At 50.5% G+C, this 23,688-nt stretch overlaps 1 protein-coding gene across 10 annotated transcripts in view; it reads right to left on the bottom strand.

The window, feature by feature from the left end:
• Positions 1-23,688, bottom strand: part of LOC144938578 (receptor-type tyrosine-protein phosphatase kappa-like) — a 195,089-nt gene that overhangs the window by 79,336 nt on the left and 92,065 nt on the right. For 5 of the 10 annotated variants that reach the window (XM_078866542.1, XM_078866539.1, XM_078866536.1 and 2 more), the window contains exons 14-18: positions 21,509-21,545; positions 19,409-19,486; positions 15,099-15,228; positions 8,424-8,453; positions 2,837-2,991 (exon numbers count right to left, since the gene is read on the bottom strand). In XM_078866542.1, coding sequence (XP_078722668.1) covers positions 2,837-2,991; positions 8,424-8,453; positions 15,099-15,228; positions 19,409-19,486; positions 21,509-21,545 — 430 coding nt within the window. The remainder of the gene's footprint in view (positions 1-2,836; positions 2,992-8,423; positions 8,454-15,098; positions 15,229-19,408; positions 19,487-21,508; positions 21,546-23,688) is intronic. The other 5 variants (XM_078866538.1, XM_078866534.1, XM_078866540.1 and 2 more) reach the window with 5 other exon arrangements.

Genomic DNA, 23,688 nt, shown 5'->3' on the forward strand with positions numbered 1-23,688 from the left:
GGGTGCGATGCATTGATTGACTATTGGGGTTGGGATGTTATTAATTGTGCGTACCTGTTGGAAATTGGTAACAAATTCGAGGGGGACCCTATTATTTGGTCGTATGGATGTTATGTACACGCGATTTTGTGTATATTATGGGTAACGGCGCTTTGTGAGAGAGAGAGCGCGCTTTGAGGGTGCGTGATGACGCCGTTGTGGGTGTCTCAAAGGTTAATGCTAATGGGACCGTAAATTGGCGCCAAGTTGCGGCGCGTATTCGGTTGGTCGCATGCAGCCACGAGTTGCTTTGCGAGTTGGGTTGTGTAACCAATGTGGTTGGTAAAATATTGGTTAAAAATTCCCCGATATGACTGCTGCGCGCAGCAAGCTGGGGCTGTGCGTCTATCGTTGTTGGGATTGTTACAATAAGACGGGGGATGCAATTTGTGACCCCCAGCAAAGGGAAGCTGGGGTGCACGAATGGAGAAAACTGGCCACGTGTTCGCACGTTGGGCCGCCATTTTGCGCACACGCGGGGTATGGCGTCGATGCGCTTTGCGGAAAGGGCCGCCATTTTGAGTGCGCGCGAGATATTGCGCGAACGCGCTGGGCGAAGGGGGCCGCCATTTTGAGCGCGCGGGAAAAACCTCGGTGGGGCAAATATTCCATCTGTTATGCCTGCCATTGTTGATTGGGTGATGCACGAGTGGTGGTCACGTCGGCCTATGGCTGATGGCTGACCTGACAGCCCGGAGGCGAAACCTCCGTGGTATGTCTTAAACTAATGGGCCGTGTGCTCATATGGCTCGGGGAGTCATGGTTCAGTTGTGCGGTGGCAGACTGAACCTGGTGTGCCGGGGGCTCACGGGATTTGGGTTAGGGCGTTATTGTCTCTATAAGAGAACATTACCCCATGGGGGGGGTCGTTGATATCTGGCCTTGCCGAGGGATTGATCTTCCCTTGGCTATAAAGCGTCAGACTATAAGAGGCTGGTGTGTGTCCATCGCTGATGGGATAGTAAGGGAGGAGCATGGCCGAGTGCTGCTCATCCCCGAAATGGCACTAGCCGAGAGTATGGTAAATGGATGTTGCTGTGGGTTGACGACCACGGTGAGGGTTACGGCGAGTTAAACGTTACCGCTGGGGAGCGTGGCTCTCCACGCGAGGGTGTGCGATTAGGGGTTTTGTTGGTTTGTTGAGAGTGACTGTGGGTACATGCTGTGTACGTCTGAGGTCTGTGCTGGTCCTCAAGGGAGGACTGCTGGTGGGTAAGAGCAGAATTTTTTTTTGTTGTTGTTGTTTCACGTGTAAATAATATTGTTGTTAAGATGTAAATACTGGGGCGTCCATCGCGGTTATTTGGGTAATTATTGGGGTTTCTTAAGCGGCCCGGAATTACATCATCTCTATCCTGGGGCCGGGGGGCTGTCGTGTACGACATGCGGATGTGCGTTGTTGTGCTTTGTGCTGTTGTTGTTCTTGTTGTTATATTATATGCTTAGTGTCCTTTAGGGGGGGAAGCTCGGTTCGCCGCATTACGATTTGCTATTGGTCAGCCGAGGTCGGCTGGGATTTTTCTACGGGGGAGGGTGGTGTAATGCGGGCGTAAGCGACCTTCCGGAGGTGACGTCACGGGGGGTGGAGTCATGTGACGTGGGGGGAAGGTTCGGGTCTTTAAGCGGGTAAACCGGAAGGGGAAGGCAGTCCGGTGGTGAATGGAAAAGGGGAGGCCACGAGGGCGAACGAGAGGAGGGAGGCACCGCCGGCGAGCGGGGGCCGACCCCAGAGTACAGCCAGGAAGGCTGTGTGTTAGAGGCAGCGGTGTGGCTGCAGAGAGTCGCAGGAGCGACGAAGAGAGAGGAGAGTACAGCCAGGAAGGCTGTGTGTTAGAGGCAGCGGTGTGGCTGCCAGGAGGAGCTGCGAAGAGAGAGAGAGAGCAAGAAGCTGGGAGAGCTGCGGAGGGAGAAGAGCAGCAGCGAGTACAGCCAAAGGGGGCTGTGTGAGAGAAACAGCAGCGGAGCTGCTGTTGTGGATCGGGCTGACATTGGAGTCAGCACCGTGGAGAAGCTACCGAGTCAAGACAGCCGTGTGGGTGTACAACACGAACCGAATAATAAAGGACACTGAGCCAGACATCGTGGTCCAGAGTCGTTTATTACATTATGTCTACCATCCCGAGCGGCGCGCTCCTCCGAAAGCAGCGCTCGCAGCTGGCAAGTAACTTCGCGCAATTGTCTCCTCTTTCCCACAGCCTATGGCAGCCTCCACACTCGTTAGGGGCCTGACCTCTGCAGAAAATGCCCTCAGAGATGCTGCTCTTAACGACAGCAACAACGACAACAACAACCGTTCACTTACTCACATCACTCAGTGAGTGAAGGTGTCCTAACACTCACGCTGCTCTTATCTGTCCTGGTGGGTGGGTGAGTGACTGGGTGGGTGAATGAGTGATTGAGTGATTAGACTGAGTGAGTGGCTGAGTGAGTGAACGGCTGAGTGAGCGATTGGGTGGATGGATGAGTGGGAGAGTGAGCCAGTGATTAGAGTATGCATGAGTGGGTAAGTTAGCGAGTGGTTGACTAAGTGGGAGAGCAAGCGAGCGAGTGGGTGATTGAGCAGGTGGGTGGGTGGTTGAACGGATGGGTGGGTGGTTGAACAGGTTGATGGGTGGTTGAGCGGGTGGGTGGTTGAGCATGTGGATGAGTGGTTGAGTGAGCGAGTGGATGAGCGACTCAGAAAGTGAACAGGAAAAACAAATTTAACAAAATGGGGTTTTTAGTGCAGCCATCAGCGACCGGGCCGAAGCCACGAGCTCGCCGCACGTGCGAGCGCGTGCCGCGCTGCGTCGCTCACATTGGGTGCTGACGTTGTGCGTGTCCAGGAAGGTGCCCTGGTCGTCGATGAGGGTCAGGCTCTGGTCGCCGTAGCCGCGATCCATCGAGTTCACCATGTGCGTCATCTCCTGCCGCGTGGCGCTCACAGTCTCCTTGCGCTTCTTCGCCAGTTTTCTGCGTGAAGGGGATCAGAGGCCGGTGAGCGACGGACGCCGGCAACGGGAAGAGCGCCGGCAGCGGCGTGCGGCTGGGCACGCCGCGAAGCCGCGACGCAGCGTCGCGTGTTACAAGCGGCAGCACCGATTCGTTAGCCGAGGAATAAGTGAAAGATGTGACGCCGTTCGCAACAGAGCATTATAAGTAGTGATGGAAATTACGGACGCATTTATTCCTTGTTCATATTATTGCTATTGATTGGATTAGCGTTGCTTCTTAAACTCTCGATATATGTATCAATATGCTTGTGTAAGAATCAATTGTTTTTTGATTGGCACATGTCGTATGTAATTGGGCTCGTGTCACCTCGGCAGCCCCTAAAGGCGCTTCCATACACAGACTTTAATAAAATAATCGATTCTCGAACCATGACAATCCAACAATTCGGCAGGAGTGGTGGTGGGGGGCGGAGGTGCAGTTAGTTGTATTCTACCGCTGATGATAAGTAATTCATTTCTGCTCTGTTTCTGCCTTCACCTCACGAGTAGCACAACAAACAAAACGGTTGTTCCATGGAGACAACGCCATCACGTCACGTGGGCCAGGTTGCTTACTTATCTTACTCTGCCACGGGGTAGAAATGTTTTACTTGTTTTCTGTATTAAAGTGCTCATAACATGGCTAGGAGAAGCCTCACTATTCCAAAAGGTCTTCAACGTGACCAACATAACATTGATAAGGTCGATGCATTACACATTCATTAAACACACACTTACAAATTTAAGCTCCTTCCAGGGCTGGGATGCAGCATTCTAAATTAAATTAAATATGAGCCACAGTAGCATGATTGTGGCCATGCAACCCAAATCATGGGCTGCCCAGTCACCCATCTGTGGTCTGCGCTCCTTCAAGAGAGGAGGAGGAGTAACAGCGACATGACACGAACTCTCTCTGTCCACTGAAATCCGATCGTCCGGGCCAGCAGCAGCAGGACCGTGACATTTGGTCTTGAGCTCCTGAACCATATCGCTGCTGACATCATGCGCAGGGATAGAATAGCCTGCAGTATATTTTGACATATTTGTTTCAAGTAATGACATTCTCGGATTATGTTAATTTATGGCAAAGTTTGGTAATTTCGTGCATCTGTACTTTAATAAAAGAGCAGATGATCAAGTAAGTATTGTTCCATGAACTTACAGGATTACTGCAATATCGATGTAAAACGTAGACATTGTTGCCTTAATTTCTAACCTCATGAGCATTTCCCTTTTTCAATAGAGCCTTTACATTTGCACACATCTCGTGATAAATCACGACTTGAAAACAAAAACGCCAATCAATCGCTATTCCACAAGACGCACACGGGCGAGTTCTTCCAGCGCTGTGGGACGAGAGTGGCCACGTGCATGGCGAACGCGATGCAGTACTTCTCAGACGGAGTGAGCCCCGCCACGTGTGGAACTTCTCTTGCAATATAAATAACCCTTAACTCAGGGCCTCCCGCGGTGTTCCGCACACTTCTATAATTTCAACCTTCCAAAAGGTTACAAGGCAGGGGAAGCTACGGTGCGTGTAATTAGAATTTCCAACGTCTTGTACGGCAGAGCTAAAGCATTCCTAAAGCATTCCAGAACATTTAAATATAAATGCTAACAAGAAAACTTTACAATGTGTCTTTTTTCAACAATACATCCCATCTTGGCGATTGTAATTCACGATTCTATAACTTAAGGGTACCCTCAGCTCGCCCTGAATTTTTATAATATGGCTTCATTTACATTTCGCTTGCATTTTAAAACACACACAGACACAGCAGCTCCCGCTCCGCTTACTCTCCACTTCTTATTAAATATTGCGGCAGTGCCGGCGGAGGTAGCGCCCACAGAACCTAACTCAACGATGCGCTTCTCAATTATGCAGATGTCAGATTCAACGTGAAAAAGCAGGTACGATGCCGTCTGCATCCAAAACATCCCCGCCGGCGTCTCCAGTTCGCTGCCGAGGGTGTGAGACCGGGCCACGGCACCTCACCGGGCCATCACGTCCTGGCCCAGTGTGGCAGAGATTCCCAGTTACAAGCTAGTTGAATATCACCGGGGGACGATTCAGAGCATGACTGTGCGCCGTCTGGTTAATGGTGGACGTTAGAGATCACGTGACATCACTCGAAAAGCAGTAGGCCATGTGTCCCCCCGGCGTCGTGGTCCGAAAATATATTTATACAACATTTTAAAAATACTCGCAAACTACTTAAATGGGTAAACCCACGCAAAAACATCGCCCACTACTGGGAAACTAAACCTGTCTGTGAAATACAGCCTTGTATAATACCAATGGCAGTGAATACCAAAAGTGATTATAATGATTGATCATCCCCAGCACAGGTCCGGCCCACAGCCCCTGCGGCTCCTCTCGGAGCCCGGGCATCATCATCATCATCATAACTGAATATTCACACCGTGCCTCCCACGCACTATACCTCGAGGTGACTGACAGCAGGAGACCCCCCTCCCTCACCGGCAGCTCTCCCTATGCGGCACAAGGTGAATGCAGCATTGGCCTGCAAGAGGGTATTAGTCTATTCTGGCAGCAGGGGGGCATGTCACTTATGTGGCTTTTCCAAATAAAGCTATTTGATAATTTCGAAATTTGGCAACTTTGTACCACGACGCTGGCACACGTCGGCCTGCTCTTTTTTTAAAAATGTGAAGGAGACAGCGCAACTGTCTAATTGACAACACCTGCAAGTATTGTCTAGGCTGACCGCGAGGTTCAAACCACAAACCTCTGAAACAAGCGGCAAACGCGCTCGCTGCCTGGCCACGTCACTGCTCCCGGTTGGCTGGCCCTCGTGACACCAATGCACCCTCCCCAGCTCTGCTGCTCAGCGTGTTGGCCAAAATGTTTTGGGAGTAGACACGAGCTGTCTGGGAGAATGTATCGTTGAGGTGGTTAATGGCTTGAAACGCTCCGATTCCGAGCCCTGAACACATTTAAGTGAGAGAGCAACCCCACAAAAAGCCATGGACCTGCCATTAAACAGCCCCCTGAGCACAAGCCTGAGCACACTTTGCGCAGCTTGGAATAATGGTGCGTGTGTCAGTGCCTAGATGACAGCAGATGTTGGCTATTAACACACACCCTGTATTCATTAAGAATGCACCCACATAATGGGTATCCCTCTCTGAAATACATCAGCAGGCAGCACGCTGGTGTCACGTTAGCCATGCTCAGAAGCGCGGTGGTGCCAGAGTACACAGCACCTTTGCCTAGGGAATGATCTTCAACATTTCCCTGTCCATAGCCGGTCGTGAAAAGTGTATTGGTTTAGCCATGTTTGTTTGTTGTAGTACAGAGTTAGACTGATGGCCTTAATTTAAGCTGTCTTGTGGTTGTTGTTGTTGTTGTTTGACTTGCATCCCACTGGGATTTTTGCACACAGCGTTGGTGTACGGTGTTTTTTCTGCAATATTTTGCTGTCATTTCTTGGATTTTCTGTTTGCACTTAGTCACATATTCACTTTAAGATGTTTTTTTGTTCATGTTTTTGTTTTTTGTTTGTTGCGGTTGCACCCGATTCAAGAGCTGAATGGCTCACAGGGCTATACCTAATAAATGAACTTGAACTTGAGCCTTAAATCTGCCACATCTCTGTGCGCTCAGCTGGAACACATGGCGAGCTTGGTAGCCCCTCCCACTGTTAGCCCCACCCACTGCTTGGGTAGCCCCACCCACTTTGTTAGCCCCACCCACGATGTGAGCTCCACACACTACACAGGTAGCTTCGTCTTTTACCCACACAGCACTTCGAACACGAGGACATAATGTTTTAAACTGGGGCCAAAAATCACGATTTTTGCTCAAGCCACAGGACAGACTTTTTCACACCCGAAATGTGGCAGCCAATCCAGGTAGGTTGTCCCACAAGGCACGGGGGCGAATTGTACTCCAGACTGCGGTACGGGACAAAATATGGTGACCATTTTGTTCCAACTACAAAAAGTATGCATAATATTTTACCCTTACAGCATTGTAATTCTCATGAAATCTGGACAGAGTAACAGAATAACAGCAAGAGAGACTCATCTTACTAAATGCCTTATTTCATGGGGAAATACTCTCGGATTTACACTTTAAACTAAGATAACCAAAACGCCACAGTGAGCTGCTGTCTGGCCTGTGTGAGAGCGCACGTGGGGAACCGTCGATGAATCTGTGACCGTGAATGTTCTGGGAAGGAGGTTTCGTGCGGCTCTCCTCTCGTAGATTGCTCTGAACACCACTGCGCAATTACTCGCTAAGGTCTCAGACGGCACACGTGCGGAGACGGTGGCCTCTCACGGAGATGGTGACCCCTCTCACGGAGACGGTGGCCTCTCACGAAGACGGTAATCGCCACCCCCTTAGAGACCTCGCCAATGTGTAATTTATTGACATTTCCTAGTTTCTAGATCTGCCTCTGGCCTGTCGTCCGTTAAAAGCACTCCAACGTCAAAAGGCGAACGCATCCGAACATCCTGTCCAGCACGATGCGGAGCCTCGTCACTCGCCGTACAAATGGGACGACGAGTCGGGCAGGTCAGACCCCTCTCACCCGGGACGTCACCGGGCACAGAGATAATTCTGATCAGCTGCGGCCGCTTCTGTTGCATTCCCCAGCAAAGGATCTGCAGAGCCGCGCAAAGACTCGCGGCCGCAGAGATTACATGTCAACGGTGCGACAAGAACGCCGCACTCCGAGCACACTTGGTCTCATATTGGAAGCGAACTGTGCCGCAATGAGCCTTTCGACAGCCGCGCTAAGCCCTGCTCGGGAACAGAGAGGATTACCGTGGCTAATTAAAACAAATCGCTGCACAAATTGCGCTTTTGCGGTGCAGAACGACGCTTCTGGCACGTGCGCGCCCAGTCCCCCCCACCGCCTCAACGTCAGCTGGGTAGAGGCCGCCGCTAACGTCACGTCAAGGGATCAGCTGCTACAGGTAAGCCTGAGCCAGCTGCCAGCCCGGCCATTACCTGTGCTAGGGTTGCCCCCTGTCCTGGTTTTCCCAGTGTTCGTCTGTTGAGTAATGCTATACTACCCAAAACAAAGCGTATCAATAGAGTTTTCCCCTCTTCCGGTATTGTGAAATATTTTTCTTCCCATTCGTGTGTCCTGAATTTTTGTAGCTCAGGCGGTGGCAACCCTGACTGCACAGGTACATTGCGCCCATCGACGTTTTTTTTCCGACAAAGTAAAAGTAGATTAAAAATAATAAAACGAGTATCGCGACATGCACTGCGGAAACGCAAGCCTTGGCTCAATAGGCAGACAGACAGCAGAAATTAAAATGTTATGCGCAGCAGCAAATCAAAACTGGGAACATAAAAACGTGAATTAGTTGGATGTGGGAGGGGGTGGGGAGCCGGGTGGATATGAGATTGTTTTTTTGTGCACTGTTACTTACAAGTAATAGGAGTAAGAATGGGAGCTCCGCCTGTGAAGGGTGAGAAAGCCATGTGAAGAGAAGCGTGAGGACATCAGCGTCAATGTCATCCGTTCACAGATGAGTAACAAAAAAAATATTAAAGCTGCATGGAATGACCGAGCAATTCGAGACGTTAATACAAATATGCGCGCGTGCACGTGGTCGCCATGCCCAGAGGCGGGTGGGAGCAGCACCAGCGCCACGAGCGCCACACGAAGGTCCCGCCGCCACGCGGCCAGCGAGCGGTCACGCGTTTGTCGGCAGGTTTCTTTTTTCAAGTCTCAGCAAGCCGGGTGCAGTAAAAGGGTTAAATTAGATGCTTAGCAATTGAGAAGCCACAAGAGAAATTCTCATTAAAAATAAATAAACACTGCGTATGCGTTGTTATTGTAATTTAGGAACTAATGCATACACGTGCACTTTTTTAGGGTACCAATATTCCGGGTCTAATTTCAGCCGGAGCTGGCTGGGGCTCGGGTCCAGAAAATAATTCCCCGCTGCAGGGTGGGGGTTGGTGGGGTTGGAGGGTGGGGCGCGGTAAAGTCTTAGCGGCTGGGGGCTTTGCAGGGCCCCGGAAGAATATCCCATGAGAAATGAATCCCGAGCGTGTTAGTGTTAGTACGGCCGGTGGCAGCATTCGCGCGGCTCTCTTAGCGGAGAGGGAGGCACTGGTTACCTGCTGCAATGCTTCACTGGCCAATGTGCCGGCTTCACTGGCCAACTCCCCCTAGGGGGATAGGTACAACATCTCGCGGAGCCGTGTGCAGACTGCGGTGTGCGTGGTGGGTGCGGAGTGCGTCTCGTCACACCGGCCGCAGCACACGGCATCGAGCACGGGACGCACACGCGAACTTGGCGTGTGTGTACGTGCGTGCGCGTGCGTGTGTGTGCGTGCGTGCGTGCACGTGCGTCGGCGTGGGGAACGGTGGCTCAGGTGTTTGTGAACTGCGCAATGAACCTGAGTTGAATTCCCGCTCACGCCCTCCCCTAGGTCGACTCAGCCTCAAATGACTACCTGCTGCGGTGTGTAAACATCAGCATTATGGATCCAAAGGCAGCCGGGCGTGGTGCTGGCCACACACCCGTTCGTACACCATATCGGCCTTCATAGCTGCCCGTTAACAGCAATTGCCCCAACAGTCCATGAGGGTATACGGAGGCTCCTTGTGTGAGCATGGACCCAATGCAATGTTGTCTGCAAATTCAGGTTTGATGCCCTCCCCGGCACTGGACAGGATCGTGAAACACACCCAAATCAACAACTGTGATCACTGTGTGAGCGATGAGGTGCTGATGAGAGGATGTCAATTATTTACCCAGGGAAGCCTCACGGAGTCTCAGGACTATGTCTTTTACGTGGGTCCTCTTTACGGTTTTCCCAGGATCGTCATCTCATTGAGGTAGCTGTCACAAAACATCTAAGTCTTATGGGAGAGCATTAAAAGTCCGGTTTTAGTCGTTTGTTTAACTATACACTGCTCAAGGCAATGCATTTACATGGAGTCCTCTCCTCTCTCGGCCATGTCAGCTTTCCTTCTTCACATGATAAAGGGCCAGGTGTTTCGTACCCCCTGAGGTGGTGCCCCGAGTCCTGCAGAAGTCACAATACTCGGACTCAGGAGGGTCCTGCTACAACGGGAGTTTGGCCAGCGAGCGTTTGGTTTGGCAACACTCAACACCGCCATCTTCTAACCACAACGCAGCCCCACACCTCCAACATTCGGCAAGCCCCGGTGCAGGTCGCGCATCCATTTGGGAACCAGGGTTCATCCTGCTTAACTTGTGAGATCCAAGGAGATCGGGCGCATTCAGCGTGACTTTGTCGAAGGCAAAGGCATGTCCCCGTGAAAATTATCAATATGTTCAACGTTCCGCTTTCCCACAACAAAGCGCTTCATATCGCGCCCGGCTCAGTCTGACGCGGACACCAGCGACCCTGACGCTCGCCCAGTCCGCAATGCCAGATGCACTCCTGGAAAGCATCGCCTTTATGTTTACAAGGCACCACGCCATGTTATTAAACATCCCAATGAAAGGCCTCGGGGTTTATAAAGCGCAAGTGCCTCTTGCACAGTGAACGGCGCACACGTGACTGCGCATCAAAGGCAGCGTTCAAAGCGTACGATTGGCTTGCCACAGTCAAAGGGACTGCACTCCGAGTCTCTGTATCATATCGGCCTCTGTGTTCGTACCGACAGTCAAGGGTTTAGCGACGCTCGCAGGGCTGGCTATCCTTGATGTGGAATGACAGAGGGAGGCGCGCGCGGTGCCTCAAACTCACGGAGGATGATCCGAAGCGAAGCTCGCTCGCAGAAAAGTCTGGTACCGACGTTTGGAAAACGTTGGGCCCCCCCCCCCCCCACTGCAGAAGGAAAGCCCAAAGCGGCACAACTGTACAACAGTGTCGCCAATCGCAAGTCGAGGCCGTAAAATCTACCAGCAATTAACCCGGTTTTATGATATAATTAGCGAATGTTGCAAACGCATGGACAGCTACACTCTTAAAGAGCTGTGGTGTTCATAGGCGCCCATGTAAACAGCCAATGGGCATTGAACACGAGTGGATATCTACCTGAATCCCATCAGCAGACACCGTGTAGTTTTTACACAACGTTGGCTATGCTTTTGTAACACCATAGAACTCCTCTTATCCATGGTAATGTGGGGGTCGAATATCGCAGATCCTATTACCTGTGGGGTTATGCTGAAATTTACTCCACTTATCCTCAGGAAATAATGTCAGTTAATTGTGGATAATAGGAAAAACATTCAATGAACTCGCTCTAACCTTGAAAAATTTGCAAATTTGAGTTATGATCTCATATCCCAAAGTGTATTCTGGGGAAAAAATCAAATAACCCGTGGTAAGTGGGACAAATTTGTTGAGCGACTTCTTTTATGCACCAAACATGTGCGTATAAAATGCATCTGGTTAGTAAAGCACGATGTGAAAACTCACAGATAAAAGGAAGAATAGCACTGCGGATAATGCATTTTCGGGACCATACAGCTCTCAGAGATAACAGGAGTCGCAGGTCATAGGGTTGTAGAGAGGAGGAGCTCTCCTGTGACGAGTTCACTGCCCACGCAGACGCAATGCAGGTGAGCGCGTGGCACAGTCGGACGGTGCGACCGCGCCACGTGCTCGGAGCACGAGGGCCACTGGCGGACCGTGTGCTTCATCCGCCAGAGCTCCGTTCGTGTGATCTAAGATCGGTGCCCGATACCCTTGACAACAAACGCTGGCGCTGCCTCTGTGCTCGCCAGGCCTCGACAAGAATGAGAGGAAGTGCACAGGTTAAGAGCGGGGACTCGCGTCTATTAAAAGGTCCACGCGCTCTCAGTCGGCCCACGTTGTCACAAGATAAATGCCGGTCACCCTGGGGCGGCAGGGTCACACAGTTCAAGTAATGATTCTCTGTTCCTGAGCAAACCGCCGCGGAAATAAAGGTGCGTCCATTACTACAGGGAGCACACACGCGCACACACAGCCCACCACGCGAGTGGAGAGAGAGAGAGAGAGCTATTCAGCGAGAGCTATTCAGGACACACAAAGAGGGCCGATTCATTCTCACAAGCGGCGCTTTGTTGACCGGAGAGAGCGCTCCGTGGTTGCGCGCGTCAGGGAGGTGCGAGTGCGCCGTGTGCCGCTCACACGCGGAGCGCGGTGCGGCGCACCGAGCGACTGTCACGGTGCAATCGGCCCGCTGCTACGTTTATCCGATTGTTGTTAACGCAGCGCGCTCGTACGTCTATCCGATTGTTGTCTACGCGGCCCGCTGCTACATTTCCCTAAACGGGGCTCTGCCGGCAGTGGCTTGTGCGTTGCGCAACCTACTCGTTACAGACACCTGCATAAGAAGCCAGGCTGGCCAGCTTGGTGAAGTATGGGCAAGCAACCCTCCTCACGGTGTGGGGAGGCCTTCATCCAGTGGTGGATTTTTGTTTGCATTATTAAAACCGTTATATCCTTCCTGTTGGTTCTGGGTCATCAACATTATAGAGCCATTTGTTGTGTTGAAAGAACTTTCTTTGTCATCATTTAAAACAGTTTATTAAATTAATACGACAATTAAACATGTAAATAACTAAAGGATGCATTCATACGAATGAAACATTGTAATAATTACAACGGAAACAAGGCTATTATGTCCGCGCATTGCTGATTAATGAACGCCGATGCGCACACCAGGCAAAGCACAATCGTGCGATCGCGCTGTTGAGCACAGAGAGATGTTTGTAACAAAGCAATAAAACCACGGCAATTGCACCGAGCCAGGACACAATGCTGGCGAGAAGCAGGCAGGGCGGGCTGTTAACTTGTGACGACGCTCCTGGAGTTAACACGCGGGCCACAGGGCAGCAGTGACACACGAAGCCGAGGAGGAGCACGTACCAAGGGGGCCCTCTCGCTAGGAGTGGGCTCCTTGAAAACACAGAGACATTCGCCTAAAAGCTGTGGCAAGATCTAGAGGAGGAAGAAAGGCAGAAGTGGACCCCAGGGTTGCATTATTTGCCGAATGTAATCATTTATGCCGCCACCTGTCAATCATCTTAAACTGAAGGGAAACCTCGAGGTCACTTGAAGGAATCACAGAAGTAGTGCTGTGATATTCGCTTCCGCGGACCGTTCTCTAACACGAAGGGAAGCGAGAGATCGAAACGGACACTCTCTCATGACACCGACAGCAAAGAGGCCAACAAATGGAGGGGAGTAAAAAAGATTCAAAAATAAAAACAGAGGGAAATTAATTTGCAGTTCCAATACAACAGCGCTGTGACCAAAATTCATTATCCCGATGGTAAGATTGTGGTGTAAGATTTGCCCAAACGTTAAGCAAAACGATAGCAATCTGGAGTGGCCGATGCATTATTAACGAGTCATTGTTGACGGGTCCTGTTCCTGGCGTGCATTGTAATTATACTTCTTTATATCAGAGCCAACACACGCAAGTGGAGAGAGAACATCGTGGACATGGCGGTGGATCAATGGCTAAGAAGAGATAATTATCATTGTAAAACAGAGCACACTGCCAACACCGCTTCTCTCGTATTTCCGCCAGCTCTCCCCCTCTCACGGCTAGCGCTGAATTCTAAAAAATCCACTCGGTATGTTAATATTGCATGAAACGCACTTTGTTTTTAATAACTGCGGTAAATTTCAATAAAGTAGTTTACTTAAAATTACACTCGCTCAAAGATGCGCTTTTTAATTTTAATCATCAATTCCCCCACCCACTCCGGCTTGAATTAATAATCGCTTGAAGGTGCCGCATCGTAGCGCAGCGCAGTGGAACGCTTCCGAGCGGAAGCCGGGGGACTCAAGCGCAATCTTTGAAAGGAGACGTGCACCTGATTTACATTTGCGGGTATTACCGCAAATGTCAGGCGAACTGATTAGAGGGCACCAAGAGCTCATTAACGCCCGCTGAGCTTTCGCGCTAAATGTTACCATGTGAAGTGCCTTTATTTTCTGTTGCGCCGCAATGTGAAATAATAAAAACAGGTTTAAATGTCACCAATTCCATTACAGCTGTGGCTTCTTTATGCATATTTTATTAGCGGGTGGGCTGGCGGTTCGCAGGCGGCGCTGCGGACCCGGCGGCGACCCCAGTTCAATTCCCCGCCACTGCCAACACGCGTGGCGAGCGACGCTCCCGAGTCTGCCTTCTCCAACCTGTGCGGACCCGCGTGGTGAAGTATGGTCAATCAGCTCCTATGGTTGTCCCAGCGTGGCTGGGTAGGTCTTCATCCGGAAGTGATTTTAAAAAGGGCCGTGTGTAAAGTTATTCTTCACATGTCGGGTTAAATGCCACGAGACACAAATAACTTCTGCCCATGGGTAAGCTGCAAAATAAACTGGCTTCCATTCGTTTGGGTTCCGTGATGAACATTGAGCAACAAAAGTGGTTAAACAGAATAAACTGAACATTTAGCAGAACACTTTTGAAAAACATGGACAAACAATTCTAGTTAATTCCAAACTCCAATGCATTGTAGGAAAAAAATGCCATTGCATACAATAGCAATCGCCAACAGGACCAGATGCAATTATATTGAGAAGGCATTCAATGAGACTTGAAATGCCCGAGGAAAACCCAGACAATCTGGATTAAATTGTCTTCGCCCATGTTTAACACCGTGCCTCTCACGTTGTGGCTAAAATGATGCCCTCCTCTCTCAGCCAGGGATCCCATCCAGACAGAGAGCAGTCACTGGGTAACGTGTGTGTGTGTGTAGCAACGGTGGAGCAGCCACTGTGGCTGTCCAACACAGCACCAACAATTAGAGATATGGCTAAAAGACACTCACAATTATTTTTAACAAAGATCGCAGTATTTGTGCCATTCACTAATGATGGTTACGCCGATGATGGGACCTTTAAACACACAGTAGCAAGTGGACAGCAGACCAAGTACTGAATCAGTCGCCGGTAGCTGTGTAGACCTAATACAGGTCGGGTGCTGTGCAGCTGAGCTCTCCTTATCCGCCACTAAGTGCGAGGCAAACTTCACAGATCCCGTCCGTAATCTACCCAGAAGCCTCCGAGACCCGTTGGGTCGCGGGGCACCCCCAAGTCCCACAGCGCGGCCGCGCCCCCGCGGCGAGAGGGCCCCTCGTGAGGCGCTCGGCTAGTGCGTGCCGCGGGCCCACCTCCGCTTCATGTAGACGACGATGCCCAGGAGGATGATGAGGACGGCCAGGATGCCGGCGATGACGCCGGCGATCTTCATGGTGTGGTCGGTCTGGAGCTCGGCGTCCGGAAGATCGGCGTTCCTCGTCACTGCCGGCGCGAACAGGACGGGGGTCACCGCTCTGGGGTCGCCGCTAGGCCGCTCGGCCTGCTGTCCCCCCCCCGTGGCACGGGTGGTAGGGGAGGGGGGGCGCCCTCCCCCCACTCCTCCTCCACTCCCCATGGCAGTCAAGTTCCACTGCTCGACTTAGCGCCAATGTGCTCTGCTAGCTCTACCCCCTGGAGCAGCCCTACAGACGTCACAACAGCTGACTTTAACCGTTCTGATGCGAGTCTGTTCCAACAGAAGCTGCATGTTTTACCTGTGATTTAAACCGTTGCAGTATGCATAGAAGATAATATGCTTATGTTTGTGCTTCGATCTGTGGCGTTGGATCTGACTGCCATTGCGATCAACGTATCCCACCCAGGTCTCCGTTGAAAAAGTGGCTACCGCTCACAAAGGGCCCTCTTCACCTGGTCTTAAATAAGAGAAACATCTTGTACCCTCTTGATAAACCTGACATTTACCCGACACTGACTAAACCGGAGCCTGCAGGGGAAGAATGTTCTGTAACTCAGAGGGGTCTCGGTTCTTTCTTGCTTCTCGTAACCCTTCCATTCCCGTCGCATGCGCATGGCTGTTGTACAAGCGAGCTAATTTATTGGTAGTATTAGCGAGCAAATTGGGCGTACCCTAAGGGAGCAGGGATGGTTAAATCACAAATCATATTGGAACATTTCCACTTTTATCCGAGCACACTTTTGCCTTTCTGCCTCCCCCAGATCTTGCCAAACTATCCGTCGTGCCAAGGCAATGCGCCCACCACAGAGATGCAGCGACGGCTCTAACTGACAGTTTAGAGATTGGCCTGCATTTAGACATTCACCTCTCCTTAATAAAGAGCAAATACAGTTGTACTCCCATTGGCCCATTGGCCTTCCTCATCAGCATGATTGTTTAACAAATGCCACTGGGATACTAAATGTTGTTGGCAAGGGCACTCCATCTAAACAAAATAGGGCACGATTTAAGTAAACAAAAATACATGTATTTATTATTTAAAACTAATTATGCATTTGTGTTGAACATCTATTTATTAACATCATGTTTGTACTTTGCCGGCGCTGTGCGACTTGGGTGGTAAGTGCACAGGTCAGAGACGCGAGAATGCGTTCCTGCCACGGTGTTTCTGTTCGCTATGGCACGCATCGGTGGACTGCGGACATCTGCGGACAAGTTGTTAAAACCCCGCTGAAATTCCACCAATTAAGTTGCCAAAGATGCCATGATCACACCGATCCGTTACCATGGACCCAGCCAGCGGCATCGTCAAATGCCGAAAATATTTTGCCTGGCCTTTTGCCGTGGCGTTTGCAAACGGAGTGAGGAATGACGGTAATTTGCACAACGAGCGTGTGCATTTGCTGGAATTTCAATCTTTTTATGTCGAGGCCTTGGTCACAAACGGGAAAAATGTGAAGACGAAAATGTTAACGAGCGCCCCAATTGCGCGTCACGTTGACCAACGTGCGTTAATTCGCACACCGTATGCAGACAAAACTGCCTTGCATGCACTGTGTATGTGTGTATGTGTGCACAAATGATGCATAGACACATGAGGATTGTACATGTGTGTGTTTTGAAATGTTAAATTGATTATTTCGTTTTTCTGCAATCTAAATATATCATTGTTACTGTTAGCGAATCAATTTGTGCCAATTTGGCCGCCAATTTGATGCAAGCACGCTAAATAGGACAACGCTGGCCCTTTTAAGGCAGATCCATCAGGCTCGCGAACGCACATGGACACGTTCCACACCGCGGGCGAACGATTACTCTGGGCTGCTACGAGTGCCTCCACGTACGCCGTGTCAAGAGCCATTCCTAATGGCCTTGATCAACCGAGTTTAGTTTTTATTGCTGTCAAGTATACATGCTAAACACTGCCGCTGTTGTGAATAAATCGGACGCGTGGATCGCAGCGTACGACGCAAGACGATCGCCATTTCGCCCGGCGCGGGGCGTAAATGGAACGGCATCCGCGCGAAACGTGACGAGCCTCAGTTAGCCCGCTGCTGGTTACACGGCTATTACTAAGTTTACGCTGACAGACCCTCGCTCGTGCCATTGACGCTCTTCCGTCGTGCGACTCGAGTTAACCCCTTCTGCATTAATAATTCAATAAACGACATTGTACCGAAACGAATGCTCACCAGGAACGTTTGCTTCAACACTGAAAACTCTAGACTGCTTTCACCCATTTGAGGCTCATCAGCAATGACAGACTCAATAAGCAAATGCCGATGCTCTAACAGATCATGATTGGCAAGTCGCGTCTCTCTACACTGTGGCTAAGACGACGAGAGCAGAAATCTAAAGAATATTTAATCTTTGCGCGGGGATTTGTAATCGGGCAGAGGCTCCCACGTTTGCACAAAATTGATCTTTTCTTGCCGCTTTCTGCCGTGCAGATGCCAAAGAACACTCCACTTTATTTATTTTCTTTCAATATTAATTTATAAATAAAATGTCATTCGCTTCGAAACTCCGTGTGGGGTAGGTGCTGTGCGCCTACGCCTTATTTATTTTTATTTGGTAAACAAACTTGACCCGAGTGACTGGCAGCCTCTGAATTGGCAAACAGGCGCGCACCTTCACCGCTCTAATTTATTAAACGGCACAGACTGGCGGCTGTCAGCTCCGCGCAGCTTTTGTCCGTGGCCTTTATTCCTCGGCTGTGTCAGCAATATTTTTGCCTAAATGATTGGCAAGTTTCGATTTTCATTGCCTGCTCTCCCCGCCAAAATATGGCGCCTAACGAGTCATTTATATTTGGCGGTCCCGAGCACATCACTGTGCACGCACGTGGCAAATAGCGACGGGGCATAACGTAGCGTGGTTGGCATGGGCCTTGAAAGGAAATTCCACTTCCCCCCCGCCTCCTCCTTCCCACACGCCAATTTCCCTCCTCGTCACTGCCCGGCGCGCACGGGGCGCTCTGGCCCCGTGCGCTCCGGTGTAATTGCACCGTCTGCACACTCGATATCTACACCGCTGGACGCAAGTCAAACGAGGCAATGCAACACACACATATTTAACGACGAAATCAGAACGTTTGGGGAAATTCCTTCAAAAGGGGAAGAACACGTGCAAGATGGGAATGGAAATGTGTGGACGACATGCGAGGAAGGTAGTGGGGTTAAAGGGGGGGGGGGGAGTCGTTCCGTGATGGGGAGTCGGTCATGACACAGGAAATAGCCGGACCAAGGGGAAGGAGCTCGGGGCCGCGGCGAGTGCGCAGGCAAAGTGCCGGCAGCGCGTGCGGCGGCGCGAACGGTGAGACACCTCGCCGTGGGATTCGCCACCAAAGGGCACACGGAGCCCGACACGTAATGGCCGGCGCTCGCACCGCGAGGCTCAAGACTCGCGCGACTTTAAAGGGCCGGGCGTTCGCAGCGACGTGACGCCTTGCCACAGCCTCGGCCACGTGAGCCACGTTTTGTTTGAATCATGACGAGAGAGTTTTGGTCGTGACAGAGGTTGCTGTTTGTTTACTTATTTAGTTGCTTGTTGTCACGCCGTCCTCGGCAGCTGTTGCGTTCAGCTGTGGTGGCTTAGTGGCTGCACCCAGCTCAAAAATTCAGGCAGACATTTAAAAAATGTTCTGGCACTCTGCACAAATACTGCAGAGGTTTCAGGCAGTCCGCATCAAATTTTCAGACAGCGTCAATGAATATTCCAGACAGGCAGCCAGAATTTTGTCTTCACTCTGCGCAGCCTCCAACTTTTGCTCACTCTATCTCTCTGGCCTCTCCATCTCTCTGTTACGAAGGGCTGTGCAATTTATTAACGGGTTTAGTTTTGTGTTATTTGTTCTTTAAGCACCACTTTGATAACGGGCCCCAGATATTCAATTCTGAGAGCGCAGAGGAAGTAAGGAAGCAACCCCAACCCACAAAGCCATAAAGACATCCCTCCCATCATCTCCTTTACCAAGTTCTCATAACCTTACTGAATTTAAAAAGCATATCAACGCTCATCTATTACAAATTAATACTGCTGTTTGCAGCTGGATGCCCGGCATTTTGGGCCTTTGCTCAGCAACCGTGATTTTAAAAACAACCCCACTTTGCCTCGCACTCCGCCAAGGCCCCGGATGAAAAGACAAATGAGACAGAGACGCGGACACGGAGAGAAAGAGAGAGAGACATGCAAGGGTGGGCTAACCTGTCTCGTGGTCCTCTCCGCCCCCCCTATGGGCTGTGGTAATGTGTGTGGTGGTTAGCTGACTCAACACTACAGCAGCTAAGGCAAGAGACATGCGAGAGACCTTTAAAGCACACAGCAAACACCGGCAGCCCTCCAACCCCACTCTGGCCATGTGGCGCCCGCGAGCACAATGTCCGTACTCGGCTCCACGAGCAAGTTCACTTCACAGCCCTTTGTCGATCCCCTGCTGGATGAAGGCCTCCCCACGCCGTGTCGGTCGTGGGGCTTGGAATGTCATACTTCACCACGCCGGTCATCGCGTGTTGGCGAAGGGAAGCGGGGGGTGGCCGCGACCGGTCCAGTTATTGCCGGCCACCGACGTTAGCCATCGCGGGTAATCATCGAATGCCGGTCGATGGGTTCGGACCGCAGCGCGCTAACCGCTGCGCCACCGCTCCACGGCCGATTTAGCTGATCGCTCGAAACGTTATGGCGTGCGTTTCACTGAAGCGGCGCTCCAATCCCGAATGCCCCCCCCCCCCCAGCGCTAATTGGTGGTCCCTGCTACGTGGCTCGCCGCTCAGCGGCTTATTGTGGCGGCTCACCATTTGGACAGAATAGGGTTGAAAAGGCAACAGCATAAAAGGCAATCAGCATGTTCACAACTGTTTTGCATGAACACCAAAATCTCTGAAAGGTTAACATTAAGAGCCAGCATGCCTTAAGTGTGAAAGTGTCATCTCTGAAACACAAGAGAACATGTGAATAATTCTGCCGAGCGAGCGTGTGTGTGCGTGTGTGCGTGCGGATGTCGTACGTGTGTCTGTGTACGTGAGTAAGCACGCATGCACATATTAGAAAAGCACCATTTCATTTTGTCACTAAGAATCCATTTGACGAGGCTTAACCCGGCGACCAGGTTTAATTAAATCACAATTAATTAACGCGAATAAAATATACACATATATTACAACGGCCAGTCAGTCAAGACAAAATCCATATTGTGGGATGTAAAATAAATACATTAAGTTGACAATTCAACTCTAAGCAATCACAATGCATCTGCTGGACAGGAACCATGCTGTCTGGTGGATAAAACTCAATTACGGAATCACTTACGACAAAACATCCCTTAGTCGTCTCATTCAAACGTAATGCCATTATCACAGAGCCCAATTATTCAATGTATCTGCAAGTAATTAAATTGTGATGAGCTAATGACACCGATTCAACAGCTAACGAAGCCTCCAAATCAGCCAATAAAAGACGTCCCAGAGTTAGCGAGATGCATTGCCCTGTTTTTTATTTTGGCGGAACTTGCAATCAAATTAGAATCGCAGCACAAAGTCCCATATCCGACTGTCACACATCCAGCCTAACCAATTAATCGCCCACAACCATCGTAGTAATATTATTTTGCGTACGTGATATAACTGTCACTTGCCAGCTCGCCACAAACCTGACCGTTTCACGCACAGCCCCACGTTGTTAAACTTAAGTACATTCGCTCACTTAAAAAGCACAGTCATGCATTTCCCCATTTTCCTAAAGTGTGCACTTTATTGTTGTCCAAGATGAGAATAGGTTTTTTCCCCCTTTTTTCTAGCAACAAAAAACACCTTTTACAAGGAATCACGTCTGCATTAACCACAATACTTGTGGTGAGAATGCAAACAAAATACATAATCTGATAATATATGCATTGTCTTTGAAACTGAGGAGGTCCCATGATGTTGCCCAATAACCAATCAGTGTACGATGGTGTAACTGCAAGGTTCTCTATGTTTGCCGACCGCTTCACGTATTCGCCCTCGCATGTCAGTTCCCCGGCGAGTCGGATATGCGACGTTGCACCTTACCGCAAAGTGCAAAAATGTCACCAAAGCGCCGATTAGTGTAGACGTTTGAATGATTACTCTCTCCGATTTCCTTCGGCATGAGAGCGCGTGCGCGCCATCCTACGTGGCGAACATCCAACGCCTTGGCGGCGCGTTCGAGGCTTTGCCGGGCCACCGCTCGGCAAGGCGCGAGCACGCGAGCGTGCACATTGTAGGGTAATGGGGGACACTTTGCCCTTGCTCGACAACAAACAACACGTGGAAGAAGTTGGGGCCTTACCTCGCTTTGCGAGCTTCACGCAGGCAATTTTGGTTTCCTGGACAGAAGAGGGATGACAGACAGAGCGGTGCCGTGATTTAACTGACAAGAGATTACATTTGTCGCAGAGAGAGAGAGAGAGCAGGAGATTTATATGGCACAAACTTCTGAACAGATGATGCCTTCGACCGCAAGCACACCCTTTAAAAAAAACTAAGGCATCTACTATTACGTTGACTCATGAATCCCATGAATCACGGTACATTTTATGTAAGCGAGCAGTACGGCTCCACAATCATTATCTATATAATATTATCTTCTGAGCCAATGGCTGCCAAATGCCAGTGCTCGCAGTCCAGCTCAACAAGCAGCGCGTTGCGCAGGGCGCCTGAGTGACTGATGTCGTTTCTTTGTCCGTGCGGGAGTGTGCTAGGATCTACGGTGGTTACCGTGAAGGAAGCCCCTGGAGCGCATTACTTGTGAACGTTGTCGCATTCGTGATCATTCTAAAATCCGAGTGTCTCCCTGCACAAATGAGCGCTCGTCTCTGTTAATCTATCCACTGGTGAATGTTGGCCTCCGCAAGCCGCCACCATCTCTCATTGTCCGAGTGGACCGTCGCTCCGCTTCTTTGGCGAGGTGGCCACCCCCCACGCCGCTCATCGTGGCTGGCACGACGCAGCCACAAATCAGCGGCTACCTGGCCCACGTTGGGACACCGACTTAATGATCAATTAGCGTCTCCCCGCCGTGGCACAGCCCAGCGCGCCTCGTCAATGCAACTTCTGGTCTGCGGCGAAGACGCCGGTCCAAATTGATCGTTTTCCCACAAGGTGCAGTCGTAGTAAATGAGGTCACGGCGAAGGTTAGCGTGGAGAAACTTAATAGGGAAGTTTACACGGAATGAGAATGAGGTTGACGGTCCGCGCGATATCATTTTTTTTTTTTCGCAATAACAGGGGAGGGCAAGCTTTCGCGTTGCGGCGGCACGCTGGGGAGTGACAATCGCATGGCGGTACAAGGCCTGGAGGAAGTGCGGCTCGGGAGCGGGACGGCATCACCGCAGAGGTGCCCGGGGGCCGCGACCTCACGCTCTACTCTCACCTCGCCATGGCTGCGGAACCTCCCGACGTCAACGCCTGCCGACGAACGACTCTTGCTGGCCAAAATCCATGCCGATCAATGACACAACTACGATTAAATATATGGATTATCCGACCAAAATTAACTAACAGTTAAAAGTGCAACTGATACAAAGTAAATAACGGAACACCTACACGCTACATCACTCAGCCCTTTCCACTCAATGGATTTAGCAGTGATGAATGCCACTTGTATTTGTCAAATCAATGTTCCGTGGCTATACAGCCGGTCACACAAAGTACAGCGAAGCACTTCCCACAACTTGCTCGGCATATGAGAGTCATGTTCTTGGCATGACAGTAAAGCTAAAATTGTAATTCTCAGAGCTGGTATTTAGCCAAATTAAAGGCAGATCAACTTTATTTCGACGTGTATTTTTGTGCACAGTCAATGGTGGCCATGAATGCGCTGAGGCTATGAACGCGCTGCGCCTGGGAACCCAAGGTAATCACGGGCACCTGTCACCTGGATTCGATCCCAGGCTCTCAGCGGAGCTGGCTCAGCCCTCTGACCTGCGAGCCACCCTCTGCCTCCTCTCTGCCTCCAAACTGCTTCCCGTCAGCACCCAATTGGGACCTCACTGCACACTTGGGTAGAGTTGACTGCCCCTTTGAACACTTGTTGATTTCATAATCGACGTTTTTTTTGGGTTTAGATCGCGTTATTTATAAATGTGTCGTAACCCTCCACCACTCGACACGGCCAATCAGTAAAAATGTAAAAATGTGTAAAAAAAACGTTGACAAAAGACAAATAGTTCACTGCTTTAGCCCACCGGTGTGTTGAAGCCACAACATTTACAATTTGAGTACGACGTTTCGCTGGTATCATCGGGCAATTCACCATTCTGGCGAATTGCCCGATGATGCTGGATGCAATTACCAGCGAAACGTCGTACTGACGAATTGCCCGATGATGCTGGATGCAATTACCAGCGAAACGTCGTACTCAAATTGTAAATGTTGTGGCTTCAACACACCGGTGGGCTAAAGCAGTGAACTATTTGTCTTTTGTCAACGTGATACATTTTTACTAATTGGCCGTGTCGGGTGGTGGAG

The sequence above is a fragment of the Lampetra fluviatilis genome, chromosome 22 (assembly GCF_964198595.1).
Source record: "Lampetra fluviatilis chromosome 22, kcLamFluv1.1, whole genome shotgun sequence".
NCBI classification, from domain to species: domain Eukaryota; kingdom Metazoa; phylum Chordata; class Hyperoartia; order Petromyzontiformes; family Petromyzontidae; genus Lampetra; species Lampetra fluviatilis.